At 44.2% G+C, this 27,029-nt stretch overlaps 1 protein-coding gene across 1 annotated transcript; it reads right to left on the reverse strand.

The window, feature by feature from the left end:
• Positions 1-21: 21 nt before the first annotated feature.
• Positions 22-26,579, reverse strand: LOC113025051 (nuclear factor of activated T-cells, cytoplasmic 3-like). The gene is made up of 10 exons (XM_026172426.1): positions 25,935-26,579; positions 16,519-17,197; positions 14,819-15,217; positions 14,576-14,735; positions 9,750-9,949; positions 7,818-7,990; positions 7,504-7,644; positions 7,343-7,398; positions 3,878-4,571; positions 22-627 (listed from the first exon to the last, which is right to left on the reverse strand). The coding sequence occupies exons 1-10, from the start codon at positions 26,005-26,007 to the stop codon at positions 509-511; spliced, it is 2,694 nt and encodes an 897-aa protein (XP_026028211.1). The 5' UTR covers positions 26,008-26,579; the 3' UTR covers positions 22-508.
• Positions 26,580-27,029: the final 450 nt, after the last annotated feature.

The following is a 27,029-nucleotide window of genomic DNA, read 5'->3' on the forward strand; positions in this document are numbered from 1 at the left end:
GAAAAGACTCGGACACACAACAAGTTTGTTTTTCTTTTTACTTCAACCTTAAACATGTTTCTAAAACGCCGTGTCACACCACAACAGTTCGGTCGAGAAGCGTCAACGTTAAACCGGGCGAAGGAAATGTAAACGAGTGTAAAACAAAGCTATAAAAATGTAAATCAGCTGAAGGATTTCAGGTTTGAGGATCAGATCCAGAGTATCAAAAATAGATTATTTGTAATTTACTGGCCAATAAATAACAGAATTTTCTTATTTTACGTCTGACGTTACCGATTGTTAGAATTATTATAACAAAGTTAAATTTCAGCCCTTTAATCTTCCTCCAATTCGCTCATGAAAAGTTAAATCTTTGGTTTGTCTGTGAGGTACGAGTCGGTTTCTCTCTAAAATTCCTGAGACAGACGAGGAAACGGTCATCTGACGTTTTCAGGCACTTGAAGATCAGTTTGGAGCACTTTGTGCAAACAGCAGAAGAAAAACGACGTTCCTGAGAGCGCTGGTGCTACTGAGGGCCTCCGCAGAACGGTAAGGTGCCGGCGCCGGATTTTGGCTCCCAGTCGTACCGGTCGGGTTGGTCGCCGCCAACCAGGCCACCGATGTCCCTGTCGATGATCTCGTTCACTGCAAACAAAACAGAAACGTTGTGGTCTGTTTATTCCAATAAAACAAACGTTGCTGAGCACCTGTGTCGGTTTGTTGGTCTCATGCAGCAACTGCGTCACCATTTGCAGACGAGTTGGATTCAGACCTGAGGCTGGACTCTGCAGACCTTTTGCAGATTAAGCAGTTAACTGCTTTGTTATCAGACTGCATGTAATCGCCAACTCGATCCCATTCAACTGCAAACTGAACCCGATCCCTGTCTTTGAAGGAGTGAGACTGCAGCGTGGTCGTGCTGTTTGGGAGGGGCAGCCCCAGCCAATCAGAGGGAAACTTTCTTGGAAGGGGGAGGAGCTAGGATGGCTAGTTTTGAACGATGCTTAACCTCAGGGGTTGCAGTGGGGCTCAGCATAAGAAGGAGGGATTACTCTGAGGTGTGACTCATGCAAAGCTACCCTCAAAGTGTACCCCGCCTCTTGCCCTATGACAGCTGGGATAGGCTCCAGCGCCCCCGCGACCCTGAAAAGGATAAGCGGAAGCGAATGGATGGATGGAATTTCAGCTTCTCTGCTGCTGTGTTGGCAGAGAAGCTGAAATTCACCAGCCATATTTTGATTTTTGGGCTCTTTGAGGGTAAAATTAAAATAGCATGACACAGTTTACTGGACAGAGGTCAGTTTGATTTGAAGGCTCTGCAGTCACAATCAGTGCTTCAAGCATGACCTGCACCGATGGTGCTTTCCTTTCATGAAGGATGCTCCAGTCTCCATGAGCGCTAAGAAGGAGTTAATAAAGGAAGCACTTAAGCACCTTTCCTTAGGTTTAGTTCTGATTGTGGCTGCAGACTCTAACACTTCACCTTCCCAGTTAGGAACCTGCTTAAGGACTCTGTTACAGTACCGAGCACGGCCACACGGGGGCACAGCAGGACAAAGTGCTTTAAACGAATCCATCACATTCAGCTCCCTGATTCACTCCAACAGCAACAAATTAAACAAACTGGCTTTCTTTAACTCCTCTGCTCTGCTTTTCTAACCCGTCCATTAAATACTAAACTGTTCCCACATCATGAAGCAGCAGGACTGAAATGTGCTGAGCAGGTGTGGCGGTCACACTGCAGTGCGCTCGTTATGAGCAGCAAAAGATAAACTGAGTTCATCTGCAGAGCAGCAAACAGCTCGGTCTATTCATAGCTCTGCAGTGAAACCTGAGGCGCGCGCGCACACACACACACACACACACACACACACACACACTTTAGAGTCACCGATTAACCAAAACAGAGGAAGCCGATATAGCCACGGGGAAACGCTCGCTCCACACAAAGGCAGGTTCTAACCTTTGAACCTCCTGTGATGGTGCTAACCACTGCACCATTGTGCCGCTCCTGCTGCTAGGACCTCAAGGACGACAGAAACCTTAAGCTGGATTTCCAGCATGAATGCAGACAGTAAAAGCAGGTTCCCAGGCTGTGTCCATGGCAACATCACTTTATCAATCTTTTAATGAAAGGTCAGGTCAGGTGTTAAATTCTAATTTAGTATAAAAAAGTACCAAAAGTGTCCATCATGCAGGCACGGAGAACATTCATTATCCAGATTTTCATTTTTAATGTGTTTCAGAATCGTGTAAATACACTTCTATCAGCCACCGCACGCACACAGATATTGTATAACCAGTCATAGTTTTCTTACCGGTGTGCTGATGCGGTGAGCATAACAATGTTTTTGAACATCCTGAACATTAAACTTTATTATGTCGCACTTCTACTCTCTGCACTGACAGACTGATTTAAATATCTGAAATAAATCACATCTCCAAACCAGATCAATCTCTCAGGAGTCACATAATTCAAAAGCCACAAACTCCCTGTGGTGCCCTCCACAAAGAGAATGGGATGCCAGAGAAGCTCCTGTAGGTGCTTCAGTTTGTGAGCAGGCTGCCGTTCCTCTGGGGGGGGGGGTTCTGATTTTCGGGGTTTTAAATTCGAGCTGAAAGGCTATGGAGGAAGACAGCGTGAAGATCAGACGACCCGAGGACAGCTGCTGCCTGTGCCAACAAATTTAACCTCCACCTGCACCATTCAGAGCAGCAAATACAGCTATTATTAACCCAGATCAAACGCAATACGCACGCACACAGCCAACATCACAGAGCGACAGAGTGCACACATGGTGTCACTGACATGAGAAGAACAGACTGAAACAAGCAGGTTTACGAGGTAAAAAGACGAACGCTGCTCATGCTTTGATACTTTGACTCCACCACGGCAGCTTTGCATCATTCAGAGTTCACAATAGTCCTTCTTTATCTCATAATGAGTCTTTGTGCAGCCCCTCAGTTCAATCAGAAACAAGCAGTTTTAGCTCCTCCTCCTTTAAGCAAATTGGCTGCCCCTTAAAAAATAGCAAGTAGGTGGAGCTTCTGTGCCTGAGATGACTGTGTCACGAATAACTCGTCAGGCCTGGACTCTGCAGTCTATTCACACCTACAGGCCAGTGGACACTCTTTCAATGATGAGGATGTAACATCCTGGACAGGGAGGAACGCTGGTTTGAGGGCGGAGTCAAGGAGGCCATTTACGTGAAAAGGGAAAGACCGTCTCTGAATCGAGGAGGGGCCTAAGGGTACATCTGTCACCATCTTACAATGCTGTGATTGCAGCCATTGCCCACCTCTCTGTGAATGGGACTCATGGACATCAGTGGTTGTTGATCAATGTTCATGAGAATTTGCATAATTAAGATGAAGGACCTGACCTCCCAGCCCATTGTTCCTTCAGTGGGCTGGTTTCAGTCATTATGCAAACGTACTGGTTATAAGATTGAAACCTGCAGTCAGCTGAGACTGAAGACGTCACCTGATGATGACGAAACATTTCTCCCACAAAACGCTGCGTCCAGATGAACAGAATCAACCTTTGGAGGTATCGTTTCATGCATCGGTTAAAACACTGGACTCCAGGTAAAGGACGCGCAGCTGGAAACACTTCACGCAAGTCGAGCTGCCCAAGATTCACAGAATTTACATACAATGTTACCTTTTTGTGATTTATATCGTTGTCAGGACGATAAATGTCTTATATCGGGATATGAGATTTTGGTCCTATCGCACAGCTGTCACTTCCATAATTTAAAATGATTAAAATTACTTTGACCTCACATCTGTATATTATGTTGATAAATATAAATGTATATTATTGTGAAAAAAACAGGAAGAAGCTTTTTTGTTTTTATCAAGAGTAAATCTGGGTCAACATCCAGCTTCCTACCATCATCCAGCGTGATCTCCTGGAGGCCTAAAGATCCCAGAGGCGGCTGCTCCTCCGGCTCCTGCTTGATGATGAGCGCCTCCCCCGGCCCGGCCAGCACAGAGTCCTTCTGGGGGTTGGCGGGTGTCACAAAGGTACTCCTGGGACTCAGAGACAGGTCCCTCTGAGATCCACCAGGGGAGGAGTGTGGAGGGACGGAGAAGGTCTGAAGTGGGACAGAAGAGGCTGGAGGAGGAATCGTGGTGATCTGAGGAGCCATGACGGAGGTCTGAAGGGGAATCAAGGTGGTCTGCGAAGGCAAGGAGACTTGGAGCGGGACCGAGGACGTCTGAGGATACATTAAAGGGGTCTGAAGAGGAGCAGAGGAGTGAGGATGGTGGAGATGGGGGTTGCTTTGGGGACCACACTGCACCAGGAGGTCACAGGAACCATAGTACGCCACGTCAGGACTGAGCGTGCCGTTGCGCGAGGCCGTCAAGCTGAAGCCAGGTGGATTCTGGGAGATGCGATCTGGCTCCCAGCGTTCCTGCTTGACTGTGGCGACAGCGGGAGGACCGTGGTGTCTGATTCCAGGCAGGTAGGTGAAGCTCTGCGTCACACTTTTCCTTCTCTTCCCGTTAGTGACGTAGAACTGGACCTGGACCGGCGACGTCGCCTTCTTATTGTACACAGGAACCTCCACCACGATGCTGGACTGGAACACACACACACGTTTATAAAACATGAGCATTTGTTGCTTTTCTGCTTTACATACTAATGCATTTTGTATTTTGGGCGTTTGGACCTAAATGATGTGGTTTAACACATGCGCTGCACTCTGATCTGCAGCCACACGGAGGCTCTGAGCGCGTCAGCAAAACGCACTTAAAAGGAAGGAGGAGGAGCTTCGGCAAGAAGGCTTCATGGCACTACGAAAAAGGGGAAACAGTATTTATATGAATGTCTGAAATTTATCGTGGTAACGCTGGAGGTTTCAGCTTGTAACTTCCTCTTTCCACTTCCTATAAAGGGAATCTTGGTCCCCATCTTAAGAGACGTTCAAATGCTCAGAAAAAAAACCTGAGCAAAATTCTGTGAGCTCGACACTTCAGGGCCCGAGGGGAGACTACAAATATTAGACCCAAATATTTTCCCTCCGCTCACTGTGCAGCCGGACATCAGGAGGCAAACAAAGAAACATTACAGCTGAAATCACACTCGGACACCGAGAAGCAACAAAAGCACGTCGCTGCATGCACTGACGAAGATCAACGCACCAACACAACTGAGCAGGATCCTGCAATAAAACTAAGATCGCAGTACCGTACTGCTATGAAGCAAAAGTACTCCGGGCAAAAGTTTCTTCATCCTGAGGTCGAGCTGTTTTCAGTAAGCATCAGTCTGAGTGTAGAAGAAAGACGGCATCTCCACAGTGACACACCTCGCTGTAAAACCTCGGGAGGTTGCAGACGCCTGACTGCTTTCACTGATTTTAATTATGCTTGCAACACCATTTATCACATATTTAACTTAGAAAGACTTTTGTCCTTATTAAGCAGCAGAGGTCAAATCTAATTCAGTCATTAGTGCCACAAACAGATGTTTCTTGTAGTTGGTCACCAGGTTTGTACTCGTCTCAGATGTTGGTCTGCTGCTCTTTACAGAAACTCTGAAGCTCTCTTGGCTGCCACTTCACCTCCCTCCACAGATTTTCTGTGGAGGTCTGGAGGCTGGCCAGGCCACTCCAGGACCCGTCTTCAGCTGCTCTCTGTTGCCTTAGTTTTGGGTCACCGCCATGCTGGAAGACCCATCTTGATTGTTCTGGCTAATGGTTAATTAACGATGCGTGTTCACACACGTCCGTCGAGTTGATGCCAAAGAGCCGCCTCTGACTCATTCACACGTTCACTGGAAACTTGAAACACGCCTGAACATGTGTTCTTGAAGATCTCGGTCCGTTGCAGCGTAGCGCGTTACAGTCGTGTTCTTGGTTCTTCTTCTTCGGATATTTATATAGAGATCCTCCAGCTTCAAACTGTATAAATATCCGATAGCAGCTAGGTCCCCTAACGTTCAGAAGCTGTTGAAAGGATAAAGTTGTGCTATATCAGTGGTTAGAAATACCATTATTACTTTAGGATTAGTTTAACACAAAGTCAGGGCTGACCCGGGACCATGGCTGTGAGTCACAGTGCGCAGCATAAAAGTCCTTTCACATCAGACGCAGGATGTGCTGCTAATGCTAACTGCTAACTAAAAGCCAAGGATCCAGAATTTGTTGCTGGCTGCTGAGCTCTGTGGGTTTTTGCAGCAGCTCTACCTGTTTTTTTTGAAGAGTTTTTGTTTTTTTTTGCTAGTTCTTCAAATGTTCAATAAAAACATGTATGCTAATTCATAACGAAGAAAGCTTTGTAAGTATCCCCACTGGAGAAGACTGTCATTTCCACAACACTGGCACTGGCATGTAAAAGGCCATTTATTCCCTTCAAAGACCTGAAGCTCCATAAAGCACCCCTCCAATAGCCAAACCCATCTGTTCTCTGATTGGATAGTTAAATTTGTGATTGACATGACATTGGCCAATCAGATGAAAGGAAGAAAAATGGGGTCAAAATTCGTACTTGTAACTTGAAACTTGAGTGCAGAGTTTCTCACGTATTTTTTGGCTGAGTCCACACACAAATCTGTTTCACACACACACAAATTCTTTTTACACTTACAAATCCTGATTTACAAGTACAAAATATTTATGACCACAATTTGAGCCCATATCGTTCACTGACTCATACACTCATGTTCTTCTGTGCTTCTAACAGTCACTCCAGTGGACGCATCGGAGAGCAACTTGGGGTTAGCATCTCACCGTGCAGACGGGATCAAACCACCAACTTCCCAATTAGTAAATACCTCCTGCTCTATGTCAAGGACTTTTGACAAATAAAATTGGACTGATTGATTGGAGCCAACAAACATTTGAGCTGAGCTCTGCCTAAAGCTGACTGAGCGAGAGACGCTCAGACATCTGCAAACATTACTGATCCTTCCTGTCGAAACGTTGCTCATCCGTCCCGATCTCAGATCCAGCTGAACAAACTCAGAGTGAACTTGAGCCTTCAGAGCGGGGTCAAAGCGTACAGCTGTATATCGGAGGGTGCGCTTGATTTACAGCACAAGTCAGAACAAGAACTTTGTTGTGAGAACCCAGTCACTTTGTTTTTTATCATCGCTGGAAGTCAGGATGGTAACTGAACTGAAACATGAAGAGTTCAGTTTCTGTTTGAGGAAAAAAAGAAATAAATGTAAACTTTTTGGTTTTCCCGTGTCTCAAAGATGCCGACGCTGCCTCAATGAGCGTTTGCAGTGATTTACTGCAACAGCTGCTCGAGTTGGAGCTCATTCTCGAGGGAGAACAAAAAGTTTTGGATTCTTAAATCGTTCACTCTTTCTCCGTCTGTGTGCTGCATCACCATCACTCCTCGTACTTACTCCGCTGCATTTTTCAGGCACGACTCTGGCATCGGTTTCCCACAGCGATCTTCCATCTGAGGGGACAAAACACACGAGTTAGACCTTCAGACAAATCATCAGGCTCACAGAAGTTTATGTAACCTTATTAAAGTTGCAGTAAATTAATAAGGCGATCTTACCGGGCCCTCTCTCCATGAAAACAACCCTGGACTGAGCGGAAATGTTGGGTCCGCTGATGAGCAGCTCCTGTCCTCCCTCCACGGAGCCGCTGGCTGGACTGAAGCTGTCCACCTGAGGGAGCTCCTGACCTGAGCGCTGGGCTGAAAAGCAACAGGTTTATTTTAGGACTTTATTACAGATCTCTGTGCTGCAGAGGAAACAGAACGGAGAAGGTAACTCGAGCATTAACAAACATGCAGTATATTTTTGCCTCTGCGTCTTCTTCTACGATCGTGCTTTAAAGGAACACAAGCTTCCTGTTTACGAGACTCACAGCACTCCACGGGAATCGACGCCGTCTGCAGCCACAGAATCTGGCCGTCCGGCTGAGGGATGGCGACCCTGAACACCACCCGCACCCTCGTGTTCTTCCGCCCGATGTCCGTCTCTCCTTTCTTCAGCTCGATGTCAGCGTTACGCAGCTTCAGGATGCCGGCGCAGTCGATGCTACGAGAAAAAAGGCACCGTTTATCAGAACGCATCGTCTCAACTGCTAACTACCTGTCCACACGTGGACCAGAGCTCGCGCAGTGTGCACTGTGGTTCAGGTCCACATTCCTGCCAGCTGCAGAGAAGACTGTGCAAGGTATGAAGCTGAAGTGTGGGAGCGAGAAACTGGTGAAACAAGATCCACAGAGGAGCGACCCATCTGACTACAAACACCTCCGCTTATTAGAGTTTTGTTAAATGAGCCTGACGTGCCTGAAAACCACAGTGTGGCTGAAAGTTGCTGACGCGAGAACAAAAGGCCTCAAGGATCTGTACAAACCGTTTTGTGAACACAAGGTCCTTATTCACAGCTCTAACCCAACACCACCATATATGGCTAGTACTACTACTAGTTACTGAATAATTGAGCTCACAGCAAAGCCATCCTGTGGCCATGACCACTTAAAGCTCACTCACGCTGCCTGCAAACAAGCAGCAGACTAACGTTATCGACTTATGTACATGCTTCCTTCTTTAAATGTTTGAGATTACGGTGACATTATTTACATGCTTCCTGCCTCCTCTACAGTGTCTAGACTCTGTACCACAGCTCTTTATTTTTTGCTGCGCTTTCTAATCTGGCTTCCTGACCTTCGTTAAGCCTAAAGAGACAGCGGCCGTGTATTTGTATGTTTTTAAAACCATGCTGAGTTCTTATCGATGTTATTTCCTGTCACAAACAGCTGATCTTTGTAATTTCCCCTCCTCTAAAAGGAGGGCTCGAAACCTCGTAGATGCCTCAGTCACGAAACACCTTCAGAACAAACGTCCTGAGTGTTTCCGTCTTTGTGTTCAAAGTAAAATTGCTCTCTCCAGTTTTGGGATCATTTCGATCATTTTTGGGGAAATTGTTACCGTGTTTTGTTGCTCAGATGAAGAAAAAACAGTAACATGAAAGGTTTTCTGGCAGCGAGGCTGGTGTGAAGATCGATATCATTGGGAACGTGATAAAGACTCAGGGTGTGGGTAGCTGAGCATTAAGTATAATTAGCAGCTGTATGTAAATGGTTTGATATGCTGTGCAAAAGTATTGAGACACCATAATTGCTTAGTAGTGTCATGTAGTCAGTGTAAGAGGTCAACTAACCCTAAGCTGCCGCTGGTTGACCATTTCTCGGGTCCTCAAAATGACTTGCAGGGGGACAGATCGTGTGTAGAACCACCACTCAGACCTGCACCCCTTGCTAACAAACTTGCCTGTACCCCTGTCCTGAAGAAACACCTGAAAACTGTTCCAGTAAGGTCTTCTGACTGCCTGCTCCACATGTGAGGCTCAAAAAAACCCCATTGAGATGGGGTTGGCAGCTTCCACAGGCGATGCCTAACCGTTGCTATGGTGTCTGGTAGGTGGAAAGTTTGTTTCCTTAAATGGTGATAGCGGCTTATCCGTCTCTTTTAGCTGAGCTACTTTAATAAAACTCTTTAATTTAACCCTTTTGCCTCCTTGACTCCTTTTTCTGACCCGGACACTTTTTGTTACTTCCCCCTAACCGCCTAGACCCCTCAGGGGAACGTAACAACACCCGCCCGTTCTTTACACGTTGTTAGGAAAAAATCAGAAATATACATGGAGAAGCAGCAAGTTTAAAAGTCAATATTTGATTTGATCGTCTTTCTTCAGGCTCCTTGAAGGACATTCGAAGCTCTTCTCTGTGCTGAAACAATATGAGGAGCACCTGAGTGACGGTGCATGGCTTATAGGGTTCGTGATCGTTACCTGGCAGACATGTCGTTCTCTGGAAGCAGAGGGATCTCCAGCACTTTGATGGAATCCATAATTTTCTCCTGACACATGGTGGTGACTGTCTTCCCCGTCACTCGGTGGACCTGGTAGAAGGGGTGAGGACGAATGTATCGGTCGTCCGCGGTGCCGATGAACAGCACCAGACCGACCCGCTGCTCGCTGCATCCGTGCAACTACAGGAAAGGAAGAAAGACGAGCTGATAAGCAGCTGCTCATCCTGACGAACACCTTGACACCACTGCAACCTGAAACGTCACGCTCTGGACTCCAAATTACTTTAAACTGTTGGATGTGAAGCCGACATGTGATATCTCACAGTACAGTTTTACAATGATTCATTTCGTGCTGGCTGGATCAGTGCAGGGAATTTTTCCATGGGGAAAAACACAGATGTGTAGTTTAGCATGAAGGCCACCTGAGGGATAGACGCAAGTGGTCAGACCTTTATTTAAAGAAATGGTTTGATGGTTTTTGGACAATGATGCATTTTTACCACCAAACAAAAGTCCTGCATCAGCTGTTTAGGAAGTACCGTCGCTTTTATACAGAGGCCCATTTTCAGAGGCTCAGAAGTAAGTTTCATGGTCTGGTGAAGCCTACTTCCTAAATATTATCCAAATAATATCCAGGAGAACTTAAGCAGATAAAAGACTTGGAGGTGATTCCATGTGTTAGCCGTTCACTCTCAGCATGAGGTCCAAAGAGATGAAGTGAGGGAGGCCATCACTAGGCTGGTTAACTGGTTTCAGAGAGGAACTAATCCCAGGACATTATTTGGAAATTTCCTGTAATGGGAGAAATGTTTTTTCTCCTTCAGCATCTTCCTGCCTGCCAGCTGTTCTTTCTCCAGCTCGGCTGTTATTTTGGAAAGATTTGTATCCATTTCTTTACTGAACTGGAAACATCTGCCTGCATCTTTGTTCAAAAACCTCTTTCTGGTTTTGTAAAGTTTCGAGAGCTTCCAGTTACTCCTGCTAATGTTGGACCTGAGCTCTACCTGTGACACTGGTGACCATCACATTATGCTCGACAGGTGGAGATACTGGGTGGGTGTATCAGGCTCTGCTTTGGAGAGGTTCTCCTCTCGAGGTTCTCGTCACTTCTATGCTGATGACATCCTGTAAAGCCCCAGGATGTTACAGATCTTGCTTAGATTCTACTAAAACTTAGATCGCTGAGAGTTTTCTCGATTGAAAAAACAAAGAAGTCTGTTTGTGTCCAAGGGTAATGGGAACTCTTGGTCCTCTTGCCACATTTTCTGGAAGATTTGATTGATTTGTTCTACATCAGAGAGTAGTTAACTACCAACGTACTGGGGCGACCGTGGCTCAAGAGTTGGGAGTTCGCCTTGTAATTGGAAGGTTGCCGGTTCGAGCCCCGGCTTGGACAGTCTCGGTCGTTGTGTCCTTGGGCAAGACGCTTCACCCGTTGCCTACTGGTGGTGGTCAGAGGGCCCGGTGGCGCCAGTGTCCGGCAGCCTCGCCTCTGTCAGTGCGCCCCAGGGTGGCTGTGGCTACAATGTAGCTGCCATCACCAGTGTGTGCATGTGTGTGTGACTGGATATGTAAAGCACTTTGGGGTCCTTAGGGACGAGTAAAGCGCTATATAAATACAGGCCATTTACATCGTGACCTAAGGTCATGTGATCAGGGCCTGTGCGTCAAGGCTGAGAGCTAAAGGAGACAAAGCATTTGTTTTTTAGCATTTTGTTGCAAAGCAATTTGTGATATTTGTCTTGAAAGGTAGAAAAACAACAACACAAAAACATCTGGACAGATGAAACCAGGAATAACTTACAGAGGAGGAGAGGCCTGATGACAATATCCTCCGAACACGGAGGAGGCAGCATTATGTGCATGTTCAGCTGTAAGTGGCCTTGATCATTGGTGTCACACGTCCTCAGGAAGGGTGTTGATATTAAAAAGGTTATCGCAAAGCAAAAGTGATATCTGAACTGAAAAGCTCCCGGCCACAAATAAAGCTGGAGTGAACACATGAAGCATGTTTGAGACGGAGAGAAAACGACTGTGGTCACATTAGCAGAAGGAAAAGAAGGAGAACTGAAAGAGAAATCTAACAGTTACTATTTTAATCTCTTGCAAATTTCCTTCTTAGCGAGTATTAGAGGGCACTGCAGGGCAACCTGCACGAGGCGAATAAAGCCTTGCTTGATTGATTGATTGATTGAGGTGTTATGTGTGTTTTTGACCTTTGGACAGGCGAGCCTGGCTTACATTTATACCTCCAATTGTTATATAAAAAGTCCAAACAAAAAGCCTGTGTCATAACCATAAATGAAAGCAAACACTAGAAACTGTTTTAACAGGACGAGCGCTACAGACTTATAACAAAAGTCACCAAATTAGCGACTGCTTCAAATAAACTTGTAAATAAAAACAACTGTCTTGACAGTTAAACATAAATAAATGAAACAAAAACAGGTGGATGTGGTGGGGCACCTGGGTGTAGCCCACAGTAGTGCGGTCCTTTCTCTTGTTTTGACTCTAACATGTAACTGAGAATACGACTCGTTTATTAGACCTACTGTAATTACAGGTCGAAATGCAGATCCTTTCCCAATAAAAGGTCTCGCCATGAAAAGTTCTGATGATGATTGATTGCATATGATTCAGCATTTAAACTGGAACAGGTTTAAAAACCGGGAAAGGGATCCTGGGAAATGCTGGGATCTCTTGGAGGACGAGGAAATGAAAAAATGAAAACGGCCCGACTGATCGTGACATTTACAGACCTGCAGTTAAGAAATCATCTGCATAGTGAGCTGCCTTATCCTTTTATAAAGACTTTTAACTTTTAATATTGTCTTGTTAAGTATTTGCTTTATCATAAAGATAGGGGTCACTGTACCATTCAGTTTCTACCCTCATTCCTCTAAAGAAAGATGAGAGGAAAAATAGACAAAGAGAATTTGAAGAACAGCCCTAGCTCTGTCGTCCTTTGTAGATTTCACAAATTAAACAGCAGCCCTGAGTGTGATTATCTGCTTCCTGTGTGACCTGTTGTCCCTTTTCTCGACAGTAAACGCTGCGAGTTTTAGCACGTCTTGCAGCAGGAAGCTTTTCTAGCCTTGGCGGCGGCCTGAGAATGTGCCACCCAGAATAGCCCTGCTGGTGTCCGTTACATGCGAGGCCTTGATGGAGGCTTTACTTGTCTCAGGCCGCCTCTGTTGTCTGATCCACAGGCTCCGCGGGGCCGCTCACTCGACACATCGGCAAAGCACGCAACCTCAGTCGACCTGTGATTCCATCTCCCGTGGGTCACCACAGGCTCGGTGCTTTCAGCTTTTTATTAAAATTATTATTTATGCCACAGACTCACACTTAACTGTTTGAAGAGTACCAAAAACTGAACGAGCAGGCACAGAAGCTTGTTTTCATCTACCTGAACTGATTTCATTTTCAGAAACCTAAACTTACCACAGCCTAAACAAAAAACGAAGTCAAAGCTGCAGTTCCTCTAATGGCCACTAGAGGCCTCAGACGTCCCCATAGACTCCCATGTTAAATTGTTACAGCAGTATTAAACACGTTTATAGCATGAAACAGGGGGAAAAGGTGTTTTGGTCTTTAAAGATAATTTCACCCTTCATAACGACTCACCTGTTTAAACTGTGTGAAGCCTTAAAATTTGCATTATTAGGGGCGTGGCCTCTGACAGGTGGATGGTGACACAGGCAACGTCCACACTGGCCCGGATAGATTTGAAAACTGCGTTTTCGTCTGAAAACGCTCCGCGTCCACACAAGCGTTTTCCGTCGTTTTCCCAGAGTTGTGCGTCCACATTGAAACGGCCGAAAACGCTTACGTTTCAGTACTGTGCAAGCGCAAAACGCAAGAAGATTTGGCCTGCCTCATTTCAGTCTGCAGCTTATTTAATTTCCGGCTCTTTGAAACGTCGCGGCAAAATGTCGAGGAAAAGCACAGAGTTTTTTAAATGGACTCACAATGAGGTGGAGTTGTTGCTGCGAGTAACACAACAGTACAAAGTTGTAAAAGTGAGTGAGAAATAAAGAATTTGAAGAAAAGCTCTCTGAAGCATGTACAGCCTGATATTAATCCTTAACAGGGCTGTCAAACAAAACAACTGCTGTATAATACCCCCGCTATCTTAGTTTAATTGGTCACATGACTGCATCACATGACTACAATGTGTCATCGTTTTCAAAAAGGCTCTGGGTTCGCTGTCCACACTGCGACGCAAAAACTGAATTCAAATGTATCCGCTTTGGAGAGCGTTTTCAAAACGCTGCGTTTTCCTTGACTGAAAACGGCGTCTCAGTGTGGACGGGAGGTCAAAACAGAGAGAAAACGACCCCAGACCGCTGTAGCTGCTAGCTGTCTGTTAGGCGGGATATGTTTGTGCTGTTGAAGCCTTTTGGAGCATTTTAATGGCATTGTCTGACTAACAACATGGCTGTGGTGAGAACAGTGAAAGTGCATCCAGTTTTTATTTTAATGTTGACCCATCACATGCACCCTCTTCTATCACACCAACACTGAAAGCTCTTACTTTCATTTCAGCTGGTAATAGCCTTAGTGGCTGTTCTCACTGTAGTTTGCCTCAGTAAACTTTTGCACCAGTGCCCCGAGCGTCCTTATTCTATTGTTTATTAGTTTAAAGACTCCAATATCATTTCAGTTTATTTCTATAATACCCTTGAATCTCACATATTAAGTCAGTGCCAAGGTAACTCACCTTAAAGTAAATCGAGAACAAGCTTAGATTAAACAAACTCGGTGACAAAAAAGGTTAATATGAAAGTGATAGTGAGGACGCACCTTAACGATAGGATGTCCAGCAGCTGCCTTGATGGATCCGCGGCTGCCCTCCGTCTCGTAATGCGCCCTGTGGTAGGACTTGGGCTGGACCTCCACCTTCAGCTCGCACTGGTCATACTGGCTGGGCAGAGGCCAGTCCAAAGGAGGGGGCGATGAGGTCCTGAAGGCAGAGAAAACAGATGTGATCATCAGCTAGTAACCGAACTACACCCAAATCTATTTGCTGAATGCTGTAAGGCCCACCTGAACAGAGGGGCGTTTCCGGGTTTGGGTTTGTTCCAGGTAAAGTGGGAGGGCACCTGAAGGAAGAGCTCGGCCAGGCCCTCTTGTTCCCGCCCCTCTTCTGCGGGAGGATCCTGGAAGGACTCCAGACTGGAGTCTACTTGACCTGCCAGGAGGACCAACTGACTCCCCGACGTCCTCCTAGTCTTGGAGGGAACGTCCAGCTCAGGGAATCCGCACATGAGGAGGGGTCCGAGGGCGCCGGCAGGGCTTCCCACCCAGGTTTCATCTGTCACGCTGCCCCGTGGGGAGGCGCCTGGTGTGGGGCTGGGTGAGTGGTGAGGGGACGGAGAGCGGGCATGAGGGTCGGCGCTGGAGTGGCGTCTCTTACCACAGGGGGAGGTTGGCCTGGATGACGGCCTGAGAAAGCAGAGCGGGATCAACGACTCAGACATGCACATCTGAATGTGTTTAGGCCAGGGGTCACAACCTTTAAGACCCAAACAGACATTTGGAGCCGGTTTCCACGCAAAAGAAAACAGAGCCGCAAATACTTGTTGACATCTAAAATGAAGATAACACTGTATATATTGTTTTTTACCTTTGTGTGAACAACTAAGGTGTGCTGCTTATGAAATCCATGAAGTGCTACAGAGAAAATTACATTTTATTTATGTAATTAACACATTTTGAACTCTTAAAGAAATATAACAAAAGCAAAGCTGAACTAAAATGATCCAGAAACGAAAACTGTTGTATCGCCTTTGGGCTTTTGGAGCCTTGACCTGACTTTTAAAAATAACTTAAAAAAAAAAAAAAAAAAGCACTTTGCTGCTAAAGAAATGAAAAATAAATATTTACAAAATTCTAAATATGTATTTTACCTGGTTAATTTGTGTGGCGGGGCGTGGTCTGCAGCGCCGCTGCAGGGGAGGAGGACGCACCTGAGCAGCACCCGCAATCACGCCTCGCCGCCTTAACATCGTCAGCAACTGTGTGTGAAAAGCGTGTTCATGCAAACATCGTGGGGTCTGCCGTGATATGTTTACAACGGAACTTCTGCTCCTGAACCTCTGCGCACAGCGTCTGCAGATCGGGGCTGTACGAAGTCACTTTCATCTTTACAGGACTGTAAGCTGTCGTCTGTGAGGCGTGAGCGTGTTTGTCTTTAACACAGTTCACGGTGGAGCTGCTGACAAAATGTGGATCCAAAGATCCATAATTGGCCTACCTGGGGCTGAAAGTCTCGATAAATGCAGGCGTTTCGGCGGCTACACCGGCTTCCACAAGTGTGACGCTTATTTTGAGCGATGAAAAAATAATAAAATATAATTTTATATTTATATGTCAATATCACAATAATCTTCCAATGTAGAACTACAAGTTAAAAAAGAACTAATTTAAATATAATACACTTCAGCTAAATACTTTAAATTATTTTCCCAAACCAGGCGGAGCCGCACTATAAGGACTAAAGAGCCGCATGCGGCTCCGGAGCCGTCCCCTGACTCGCTAAACAAGCGCTTCCCAAAATTCACACCTTTAATCACAACTCTGACTATTCAGTTAATTATTAGGAGTTCATTATTTATTAATATATAATAATATGTTTATTTTTTTAATTTTAAAGTATCGATTACTTAAGGGTCCTGTTGTGATTTTATCTTGAAATGGTTGAAATGAACCAAATTAAGACATCTGGTCTCCATGGCGATATCTACCTGGAAGTGGGCCGGCGGTTGAGCCAACTCTCGTCTGTCACGCTGGTGCGAGGAGAGTGGCACGGTGACTGGCGGGGCGACTGGCGAGGTGACTGATGGGGCGAGAGCGCCGGGTTGAAGGCCAAAGGATGCTGGTACTTCTGCTGCCACAACTCTACCCCAAAGGCTCCGCCCCCACAGCCCGGAGAACCAAAAGGCGAGCCGAGGGGGGAACCCATAGCGAGGCGGGCGGCATCAGGTAGCTCCCCCTCCACATCATCGTAGGTATGCGAGAAAGACTCACAAGAGGAGAGGTCGGAGATCCAGCTCCTGGAGGAGAGGCTGCTGCACGGGCTCGGGCACAGAGCCGGATCCCGGTAGCGGGGCTCCAGAGAGAGGTACAGCTGGTCTCTGGACCAGGATGCATCGCTGTAACCCCCCTCTGCCCCGCCCACTGCCAAAACATCCTGGCTACTGTCGGGCTCCAAATGGTTGTTTGGTGCTATGGAGGTAATCTGAATGCTGGGGCAGTCAAAGGCTCTGGGGTTCACCTGGGCACCGTACTGGGGCCCCTGAAGTTGGTATCCAACATGTGGGTCTGAGGTGAAACATGAGGGGGAACTCTGCAGCTCCTGGATGAAGGGCTGCTCGACCAGAGCCTGCGCGGAGGAGGGAAACGTCCTCACATCGAGATCTGGACCTGCGAAGCGGAGTAAAGAAAACAACATGTAAATCAGGCAGGAGATCATTTGCATTGCAAATGTGTGGTTTTCTTTTTATGGTGTAGCTGTCCTGCAGCAGACGACTGCACCTGACAGGTAATATTCATCAGTCGCTGGGAGAGAACCTGCAGGAAAGCGGTGAGGAAATGAAGTCCACAGGGTTTCCTGCAGAGTTTAACAGGATTTCAAAAACAAGACCATCCTCACATCCCAAGAATGTGACCTTCATAGAGCAAAGACTTAGATATCTTCTCTGAGGGCCGTACTGGGAAATGAGTGTTTGGCACGTATAGATTACTCAGAGTTTAGATATTATGTGTGCAGTCACATCCCCGGAGTGCTGCTTTGAGGCTGAAAAACACTCGTCGATATGTTATCATTTAATGTAAAAATGACTGTCATGTCATTTGGCTACAGATGTAACAGCAACATGATTAAGCTTCAATTTTGCTCTTGCACAGTTTCACAATTTCAACATCTTTGAGTATTTTACATGTTTGATGCAGGCTGACTTCCTGTCATTACATCATTCGACATAAAAACCTCCAAAAAAGGCAAAAAGAAACCAACGTGTGTAAAGATCACTACAACAAAACAGAATGTGATAAAACATTGCTTCAGCCCAATTATCACAACTGTGATCACCACATCAGCCCGCCGTGACGCATTTCCTCCTCCTCTGTCGATTCATTTTGATCTTCTGTTCATTTGCTTGATTGAAGCTTCGACTTCATTTCAGTTCTCTCACCAACGATGAGATGCGTCATGATTTCAGGTTAAAAAAAAGGTACAAAAGTGATGAATAACGTCATTTTTTAAAACTCTCGTTGATTTGTTTCATTGGTTCTGCTACTTTTTTTAATGCAATCATTTAACAGCAATTTTATATTTAATTCAAAGCAGAAATTTTCAAGTTTTTCTTTTTAATGTAGTACTTTTAGCCCCGCTGCAGTTCCCTGACAGTTTGGGAACCACTGCTCTTTGCAAATCATTTAAGTGATGAGGCAAACTTTTATGTGAATGGTGACGTTAACAAACAAAACCACCGCTATTGGTCTGACACTAACCCACATTGGATGGATCCCTCCAAGACTGTTGGAACAACAAAAGTGATGGTTTGGTGAGGTATATGGGGCACAACGATAGTGGGTCCATTCTTCATCAATGGAAACCTCAAGGCTGCTGGATATTTGAAATTGCTACATGATGATGTGTTTCCCTCTTTATGCACTGAAGCTGGCACGTTCCCTGAGTTTTTCCAGCAAGATGGTGCACCACCACATTATGGGTGCAGGTCCGAGCATTCCTAGATGATCAGTTTCCTGGAAAGTGGATTGGTCGTCGTGGGCCAGTTGAATGGCCCCCAAGGTCTCCCGATCTCACCCCCTTAGACTTTTATCTTTGGGGTCATCTGAAGGCAATTGTCTATGATGTGAAGATACGAGATGTGCAGCACCTGAAACTACGGATACTGGATGCCTGTGCTGGCATTTCTCCTGCGGTGTTGCTATCAGTGTGTGAAGAGTGGGAGAAGAGGGTTGCATTGACAATCCAACACAATGGGCAGCACATTGAACACATTTTATAAGTGGTCAGAAACTTGTAAATAAAGAAAGAATAAAGTTACGTTGAAACCAAGCACACCATTGTTTTTCTTGTGACATTACCAATAAGTTTGATGTGTCACATGGCCCTCTTCCTATTGAAAAACAAAAGTTGTATCCAAGATGGCCGACTTCTAAATGGCCACCATTAGAGATGGCGCGATACCACTTTTTTATGTCCGATACCGATATCATAAATTGGTATATCGGCCGATACAGATATGAATCTGATATAGTGTTTTTTTAATATCTTGCTGCATTTGGTATAAGTTCATACTCAAGTTTAAATAAACAACAACACTAAAGCTATTCTGTTATACCTGTATGTAAAAAATACAACAAAATATTTCATAGTTCAGCAAAACTGATCAATCTAATAAACTTAAACCTGCTCCATCCTCCCTATTCTGGTATTTTAAAGAGTACTTAGCGTAAATATTAAGCAACCTAACTAATAGGGTTCCAACTCCCAGCAAAAATAAATAAATAATAATAATAGGGAACCACCCCCCACCTCATGATGCTTAATCGATGTAATCAACTTTAATTTAATGCACAGAAATCAATTATTTTTCAAGAATAATTAAATAGATTCAACATCTTTCTTCAACAGAACTGCAGACTGCACAGATGGTTCCCAAAGGAAAAAGTACTATAGTTTACTAGGGTATATTAGACTTAACAGTTACTATATACAGTAATTGACTTCTATACATTTTACATCAGATTAAAACTTTGGGTGTAAGATTCAGATAATTATTTATTAAAAGCTCGACAGTTTAAATGACAATAAGAAAGAAAAGTATGTCTTTGTGCCCCCTTTTCCCTGTTCATGCCCTATCGGCCCCCCTGGCTAAACTTTGCTAGATCCGGCCCTGCACAGTTACAGCCGTCAGCTACGTAGAAAAAGATCCTGGAGTAGAAAGTAATATTAAATAAATTCTAACAACAGCTGATCAAGCTTAAACGTGCTGCTGCTGTTCAGCCGCTGGTTTCCTCTTTCTGGTGCAAAGTGGGCCAAAAACAAAGAAGAGAGAAAAGCCGATCAGCTGATCATTGATCAGTTTCATGATTGAAGTAGCAGCAAGAAGAGGCAGTCGCTCCATATATCTGTTGTTAAGCTTTACAAACATTCAGAGATGAACTTACACACTTGCTTTACTTCTCTCTGGGAAAACTTCCTCGGAGATGAAATGTTGGATTGGTAGCGAGGCTACAAATACACACAGCCGCTCTATCACGTGAGCACACTGCTCCGACGTGCTACGGTAATGAGCCGAGTTACGCCGTGTCGCAAGTTTTGTGAGGTGCTTTTTTGCTATTTAATGGATCGGATTACATTTTTTATTTCTCTCCGATCCAGTAATTTAGGTCAGTATCGGACCGATACCGATACGTAATATCGGATCGGCCCATCTCTACCCACCATGGTCACCACCCACCTTGAGGAGTTTGCCCCCTCACTTATACTAATGTGCCACAAACAGGACTTTAATATCACCAACCATTCCCATGTTATTACGCTGTATCCATATAAATGGCCCACCCTGTAGTATAATCCGGGATATTTTCATTTTTTTGATCAAATTAAAGTTGGCAATAAACCACAAAGGTCTGTGAGAGATGGAAATGAGCATCTTGTGTGACCACAGAGGTCCTGACACACTGATGCTCTGATTTGTGGTTATTTATACTTTTTTAGATGCCCAAAAATGAGATCCGATAAGGGAACTGATACTGAATGTGGTTTAAAAAAGTTTTATGAAATCCCAAACCAGCCAAACAACCTCCAGAGGAGAACCACTTCCTGTCTGCCTGCTGATTGTTTACCATTTGCTGTATAGTGTCTGTGACGACGCGTATTCGTGATGCATTATTCAGCTATTTTCAGTAACGCTGTCTCGGTCCGACTCTACTTGCACCGAGGTAATTATGGTGACAGATTATCTCCAACAGTTGAGTAAATGCATTCACACAGCTGCACACACGCCATACTACAACACTACTATTAATACCCCCCTTCACCCACCCACCCCACACACACACACACACCTTGCAGTGTGTATGCAAAAAAGGCATAAAAGCTCCAACTGTGATCTGCTTCAGTAGCTCCACTCGCTGAGTAGAAATAAATGAGATCTGATGCAACAGTTACCCCGTTTGAGTGCAGACAGAGGGGGAGGAGGTGATACCCGCCAGCAGCTGGGTGTCACAGAGCGGTTAAAACAAACAAAAAAAAACAAAAAAAACAAGCAAACCAGGAAGTAAAACCTGCCAGCAGTGATGCACGGCAGCACGCTGCCTGAAGCGCATGCAGACAACGAACACATCTGCAGTAGCCATCTGCTGACCTGTCCGTAATCTATCTGCACATCTAATCACCTCACAGTCTATGCATCCATTCATCCATCAGAGCTGCTGAAGCTGCTTATCTGCCAGTCTTTCAAAGTCAGCCTGCAGGACATTCAGAACAGCTGAAAGAAGCGTCAAGAATTAAAGAGAAACCAGTGAAAACTTTTCAGAGGTGCAGACGATTCCTTCAGTGTCTGTTTGACTAAAGAACCAATGAAAGAGTATAAAAATAGCTGCTCGCTGTTTTTCTGTCCATCTACAAACAAGACTTTAATTTCATGACCTATGAGCTGCCAATAACATCACATCTGCTCAAAATCACAACTGATTATTCCACCAAGTCCAAGGATTTACTTTAGTTTACTGTGTCAGCAGTCTGATATAAAACTGTCAAAGTAAGAACCGACTGGTGGGAAATAATAAAGTGTTATTACATATAATAGTAGGACAAAATTTGTCAGGAGCAAACCACAGCTTTGTCTTCATTAGTCATTACTGGCTCAAAATACTCCTTCAAACAAACTCTGAGAAACCACAGAGTGAAAAATGGTCCAAATTCTTTCAGCTAAAAACGATCCCCGTGTTCTCCCAAAGCTCCTGCTGAGGGTCCACCGCAAACGCCATCGAACAGCAGGAAGAAGACGCCAAAAACAGACCAAACATCTGAGAACCTCCGTCCACAAGACGAGGTTAATCAATAATATGTTATTAATATTAGGGCTGCCACGATTAGTCGACTAGTCACGATTACGTCGACTATCAGAATCGTCGACGACTGATTTAATAGTCGACGTGTCGTTTGAAGCTTTGTAAGATCACAAAAGCCGCAGGAATAAGTAGCAGGATTTAAGAGTGTAATAACGGACTGAAACAGAAGATGGCAGCACTGCATGTACAAGGATGTCAGCTACCGTTAAACCCCGAAGAAGAAGCTGTGTCCCAGAATTCATAGCGCAGCCCAGCTCAGTTTCCAACAATGGTGGCAGCTAGTTAGTTTTAATGTTACTCTTATTATTCTTTCTGAGTCACAAAATAAACGTTTAACATATTTTCAGGCTTGAATGTAGCTGTGTAAACCTCAAATATCTGCTCAGTTTATCAAGACACCGCATATTTTCAAAAGCGCTCCGACGTTTTCGGAGACGTCTGTTACCCACTAGCTCGATAGCTAGCCGGGAGCTAGGCTCACTAGAGCCGTGAGAACACCGGACTCCCGGCTTCAAACCCACCGCCGTCTTTCACTACTCAGGTTAAACATGATATATGAGTCACTTAGATAACTTAAAATGTAATTGTTTGGCTTTTTTCAGTATTTTATTTGTTCCTGAGTAAATCGGTTTGTCTGAGATTAAAGTTATAGTTTTTACACAGCTGAATAAAGTCAAGCAGACAGCTGATTATCAGAAGTGTGAGATGCTGGAGAATTTACTCCAGTGTCCTGTTATATTTTAGATAGCAAGGAGTTTATTAAACTTCACCGAAACAATCTGCAAATTTCATTAAAATTTAATAAACTATCATCTTGTCTTTATTTTTAGTTAGCACCTGAAACACTTAAAGCTGTAAGCTAATGATAGTTATATAAGAGCAGATGCTGCTGGTGCAATAAGCTGTACGCTGTACGTCCAATGGATGATGATCTGACTAGTCGACTAATCGCAAAAATAATCGGTGACTAGTCGACTATCAAAACAATCGTTTGTGGCAGCCCTAATTAATATATTATCATTAACTTCAGTTATGATACGGAAAACACTCCGCCAACAGAAACGACACTACATTGAACGACAGACACACAAACAAAGAGCAAACGTCTGGCACAGCAGAAGGAAAGCAGCTTGTTTCTAAAAGCAGAATCGGCCATTATGTGGAAACACTTTGGATTTAGCACAGGTGATGTCAACTAAGAACAAACCTAACATCCAAATGAGACGCAGATGTTACAGATGTTACTGTACAGTGGATCAAATCTGACTTTCATCAGTTTTAACAAAGATCTCCGACAGCACTGGCTGAAACCATGACCGAGCCTCCACCGTGTCTCACAGGCTGGAGCCTCACTGTTGGACCTCTCTCCTGACCTCCTCCATCTATACTGGATCTGGATCCATCGCTCCATCAGACCCATTTCAGTCCAATTCTTGTATACGTTTCATACCTCAGCCTTTCCTCCTGCTTCCCTTAATTAAGAATGGATTCTTCTTTTGACACTTTTCATAGATTTAACTAAAGACACAGGTATTTTTGAAACAGGCTCCTAGTAAAGTGTCTGAAGAGCCAATTTAGACCTTCAGAAAGCTTGAACTATTGATAAAGAAAAGCGAGAGGGTGGGACCTCCAGCAGGTTAAACATCAAACACAGAAAACACTCAGATCAGGAAACGGCGTCAGCACATCAGCAAGCAGATAATCAAAGTTATAGCATGAAGGCAGAAGCTGAGCCAGCTGAAGACCCAGCCCTCTGAAAACAAACATCACTCCTAACTTGACCTGCTGACAGTGTGAAACTGACAAGGAGACAAAGGCAGGTTTGGAGCTTGTTGCAATGCAGAAACATGCCAGTTAGGTGCTTTTAGCTGATGATAAAACTCAGAAGTACCGACAGCACGTCACGCAGGCTTTTCTGCACAGGTATGAGTATGAGGCCTGAAAATATCTCGTCTATGGTGCATCAAATGCATAAATGTTTGAAAAATATGACAATTTAAAGTGACCTCTTCTGCTTCGTTCCAGCTTCATGCTTTTATTCCTGGACTCTACTACAGCAGCTGTGCATCAGTAGAACTTCAATACAATCTTTTTATGTTATTCTATGAAAGGAAGTCGGTTATAATTTTTTATTTTATATCAGGGCTGTCACAGGCAATGCGTTTGTGGAGCTATAGCTACAGACTCTTAATAAATGAAGTTGGAGAAAACCAAACAAAGCGTACTTTCTTCAAGTGTTAGACATATTAGACAGCTAGAGTCTACGCTCCGTCTGTTGTATTCTTTCACATTTTATCCAATTAAATTCAATTTTATTTATACAGCGCCAAATCACAACAGCAGTCGCCTAAAGGCGCTGCAATATCTGGCATCATCTATTTCTATGACAGATGCCATACAGAAGTGTATTCCAGTCCCCTTTCTGATTGGTTGCCCCTCAGTAACCAAGCATTTAAACAGCATGCTGTTATGAGTATATCAGCCACGAGAAACTAAAAATACGACTAATTCTCAATTTCCGGAACGTTGCAAAAAGACTTCTTAGTCAGGGGGTTTTTCCATTTAAATCAGAGTTTTTGGGCGACGTCTTTGTTATCATAGTGAAAAGCATCTTCCTGTTATTTCTGACCGTTTGATAAACAAATGTATTTTATGCATGAGTGAATTAAACCCTCCCTTTGTATTTTGGTTTTTAAAATGACGATCTGGTGATTTTCCTTCCAACATGATTGGTGGGGAGTAAATTTTTAACGAGCAGGAAACCACCCGATAGATTTCGGGTTACACACACAAGACTTAAAGCCACAAACACGCCACATACGTTGCTATTCGTGGACATTAATTCAAAACTGCAACTTCCTCTTACTTCGATGTGTTATAAATGTTTGCCCATTGGCTATTTGATGAGTCAACTGATTACCTTTTTTTTTTTTTTTTCAAATCAAGTTTGAACAAAGTTGATATTTCTGACTTTTACGCTGAAGTCTGGGGTAAAGTGAAGTTTCTGTGATTTTTTTCTCCTATTTTCTGAATCTTATTTTCCATAAATTGATTTATTGAAAAATAAAATGAAGATAAGATGTTAAAAAAAAGCCAACATTAAGAGCTTTTGCAGTAAAGGTCAGATGACGTAAATGTTAAAATATCTGTTAATGGTTTTCAGTTCAGACATCATTGATCTGCTGATTAATCGGTAAGTCTATCAATAAGTCAGGCAGGAAGTGAAGAAGCTGGTTTGGCCCTCTATTCACCTCCTGATCCACATTTATCAGCAGACAGCTGATGTGTCACGTCGACCAAAACACAAAATCACAACATCCGGTCGGGATTTTCAAAGTAAATTCGCGCAAAGTATTCGACTATGGTGACGTGTTTCTGGACTGTTTTCGGATTATAAACTGATTACCGACTAAAATAATCATTAATCACTGTCGTAGCTGCTTGAAATACGGGAACTGTAATCCTTGTCATTAGACAAACAGCTACAGGTCATTAAATCTGTCATTTAGACAAACGGCTACAGTTTACACAGTAAATTTAGTAGATTATTACAAAGCTGTTTATTATTACACCATAAAATACAGTTCATGGAGATAAAACTGTGCCAGTCATGCTCATATTTCTATTTTAGCATTTTAACATTTTAAACAATGAATATGTTTTGAGACTATTTCAAATGAGTAGAGTACTTTATAGGAGAAGGAACTGTATATATTTGGCTAACATTTTAAGGAAATGTAAAAGAACATCTCAGATAGTCCAATGTCTACTTGCTACTGGTGGAACATTTATTAAAATATGTAATGTAATGGCTTGATTATACTGATTTAAACCTTATGGGGAACCCAGCGGGAAAAAAATCTAGAAATAGTCACCACAAAATAAAAATGAACATCTGACACAAGTTTTGCGGCAGCTTCAAAAGTCTGTCCAGTTTCGTGCCGTGTTTTATTTTGAAGGCCAAAGCCGGTCACCTCCGGTGGCGCCCCCTTTAGCTCTAGCTTGACGCCGCCGACAAATTGCTAACTAACGTCGAGAAAATGACACGTACCTGCCGTTTGCCTGCCGTCGTCCTCAAAGATGAGTCTGAAGTCCAGCTCCTCCGCGCAGTTTACTGTGGACATTGAAGTGAACAGAGCCGAAAATGTCCCCCAGCGGAAGCCGTGCAGCCGACCTGTCTGCCTGCCTGTCTTTAAAAGTGACCTGTCTCACTCACTGACATCCGACTGAAAGCAGAACTCTGTTTTTAACTGACCCGCCGAACGAAACGACGACTGAATCCGAGCTAAAAGTTGGCCGGCGGCATGTGACGGCTCAGTAAACACGCCTGCGGTCTGCCTTGCTGGAGCACAATGGTCCCATTATCCGCGCTAACTTGTTGTCCTCGCGGCTCCTGCTCGCGTTCACTTTTTACGCTCCTCCAGCTTGATCCGTTTGCTGCCTTCATGGCCGCCTCGGAAACCCCAATACATCGTGTTTACGCGTGACCGGAGCTTTTTGAAAACGGTCCCATTCAGCCAAAAGTGAAAATGGGCAGGGTTTATATACTGCCAAAAGTGGAAATAAAGAGTTCGATCTAAACGTTGTTTACTTTTTATGTTTGTTTATTTTTTCTAAATAAACCTTAGCTGTGATATCTTGGTGTGGCATGTCATAAATGGGTGTGGCAAGTATCAAACAGGAAGTTAACCCTGAAAACAAAAAACTTTACCATTTATTTAACAATTTAAAAGAATATATTTTTATTTATCTATTTTTTTTTTACTGCATGAGGAAGTCAGGAGTAGCAGAGAAGCATATGAAGTGGTGCTGTGTGTGATGGGAGGGGATTCCCATTTGGATGGGGTCAAGCATCCAAAGTAACGAAGGAGGAAGGAAAAGAAGGAAGACCTCAGAGGTTCGATGATGTAGTGCAGGACAACATGCAGAGGGATGGAGTGACAGAAGAGCATGCTGGGATAGGAGAAGATGGAGGCAGATGGTCGACTGCGACAACCCCTGAAGAGAGCAGCCAATAGAAGATGATGACTAGTGTCATAACAGGTTTTCAATTCATAAAAATAAAGATTACACCAGTCAGATATTCAGAACCCTCGAATTCCTTTTAAAAACAGCTAATGTGTTTCATCATGTCTGAGCTATAATT

Source organism: Astatotilapia calliptera, chromosome 7, assembly GCF_900246225.1.
Source record: "Astatotilapia calliptera chromosome 7, fAstCal1.2, whole genome shotgun sequence".
NCBI lineage: Eukaryota > Metazoa > Chordata > Actinopteri > Cichliformes > Cichlidae > Astatotilapia > Astatotilapia calliptera.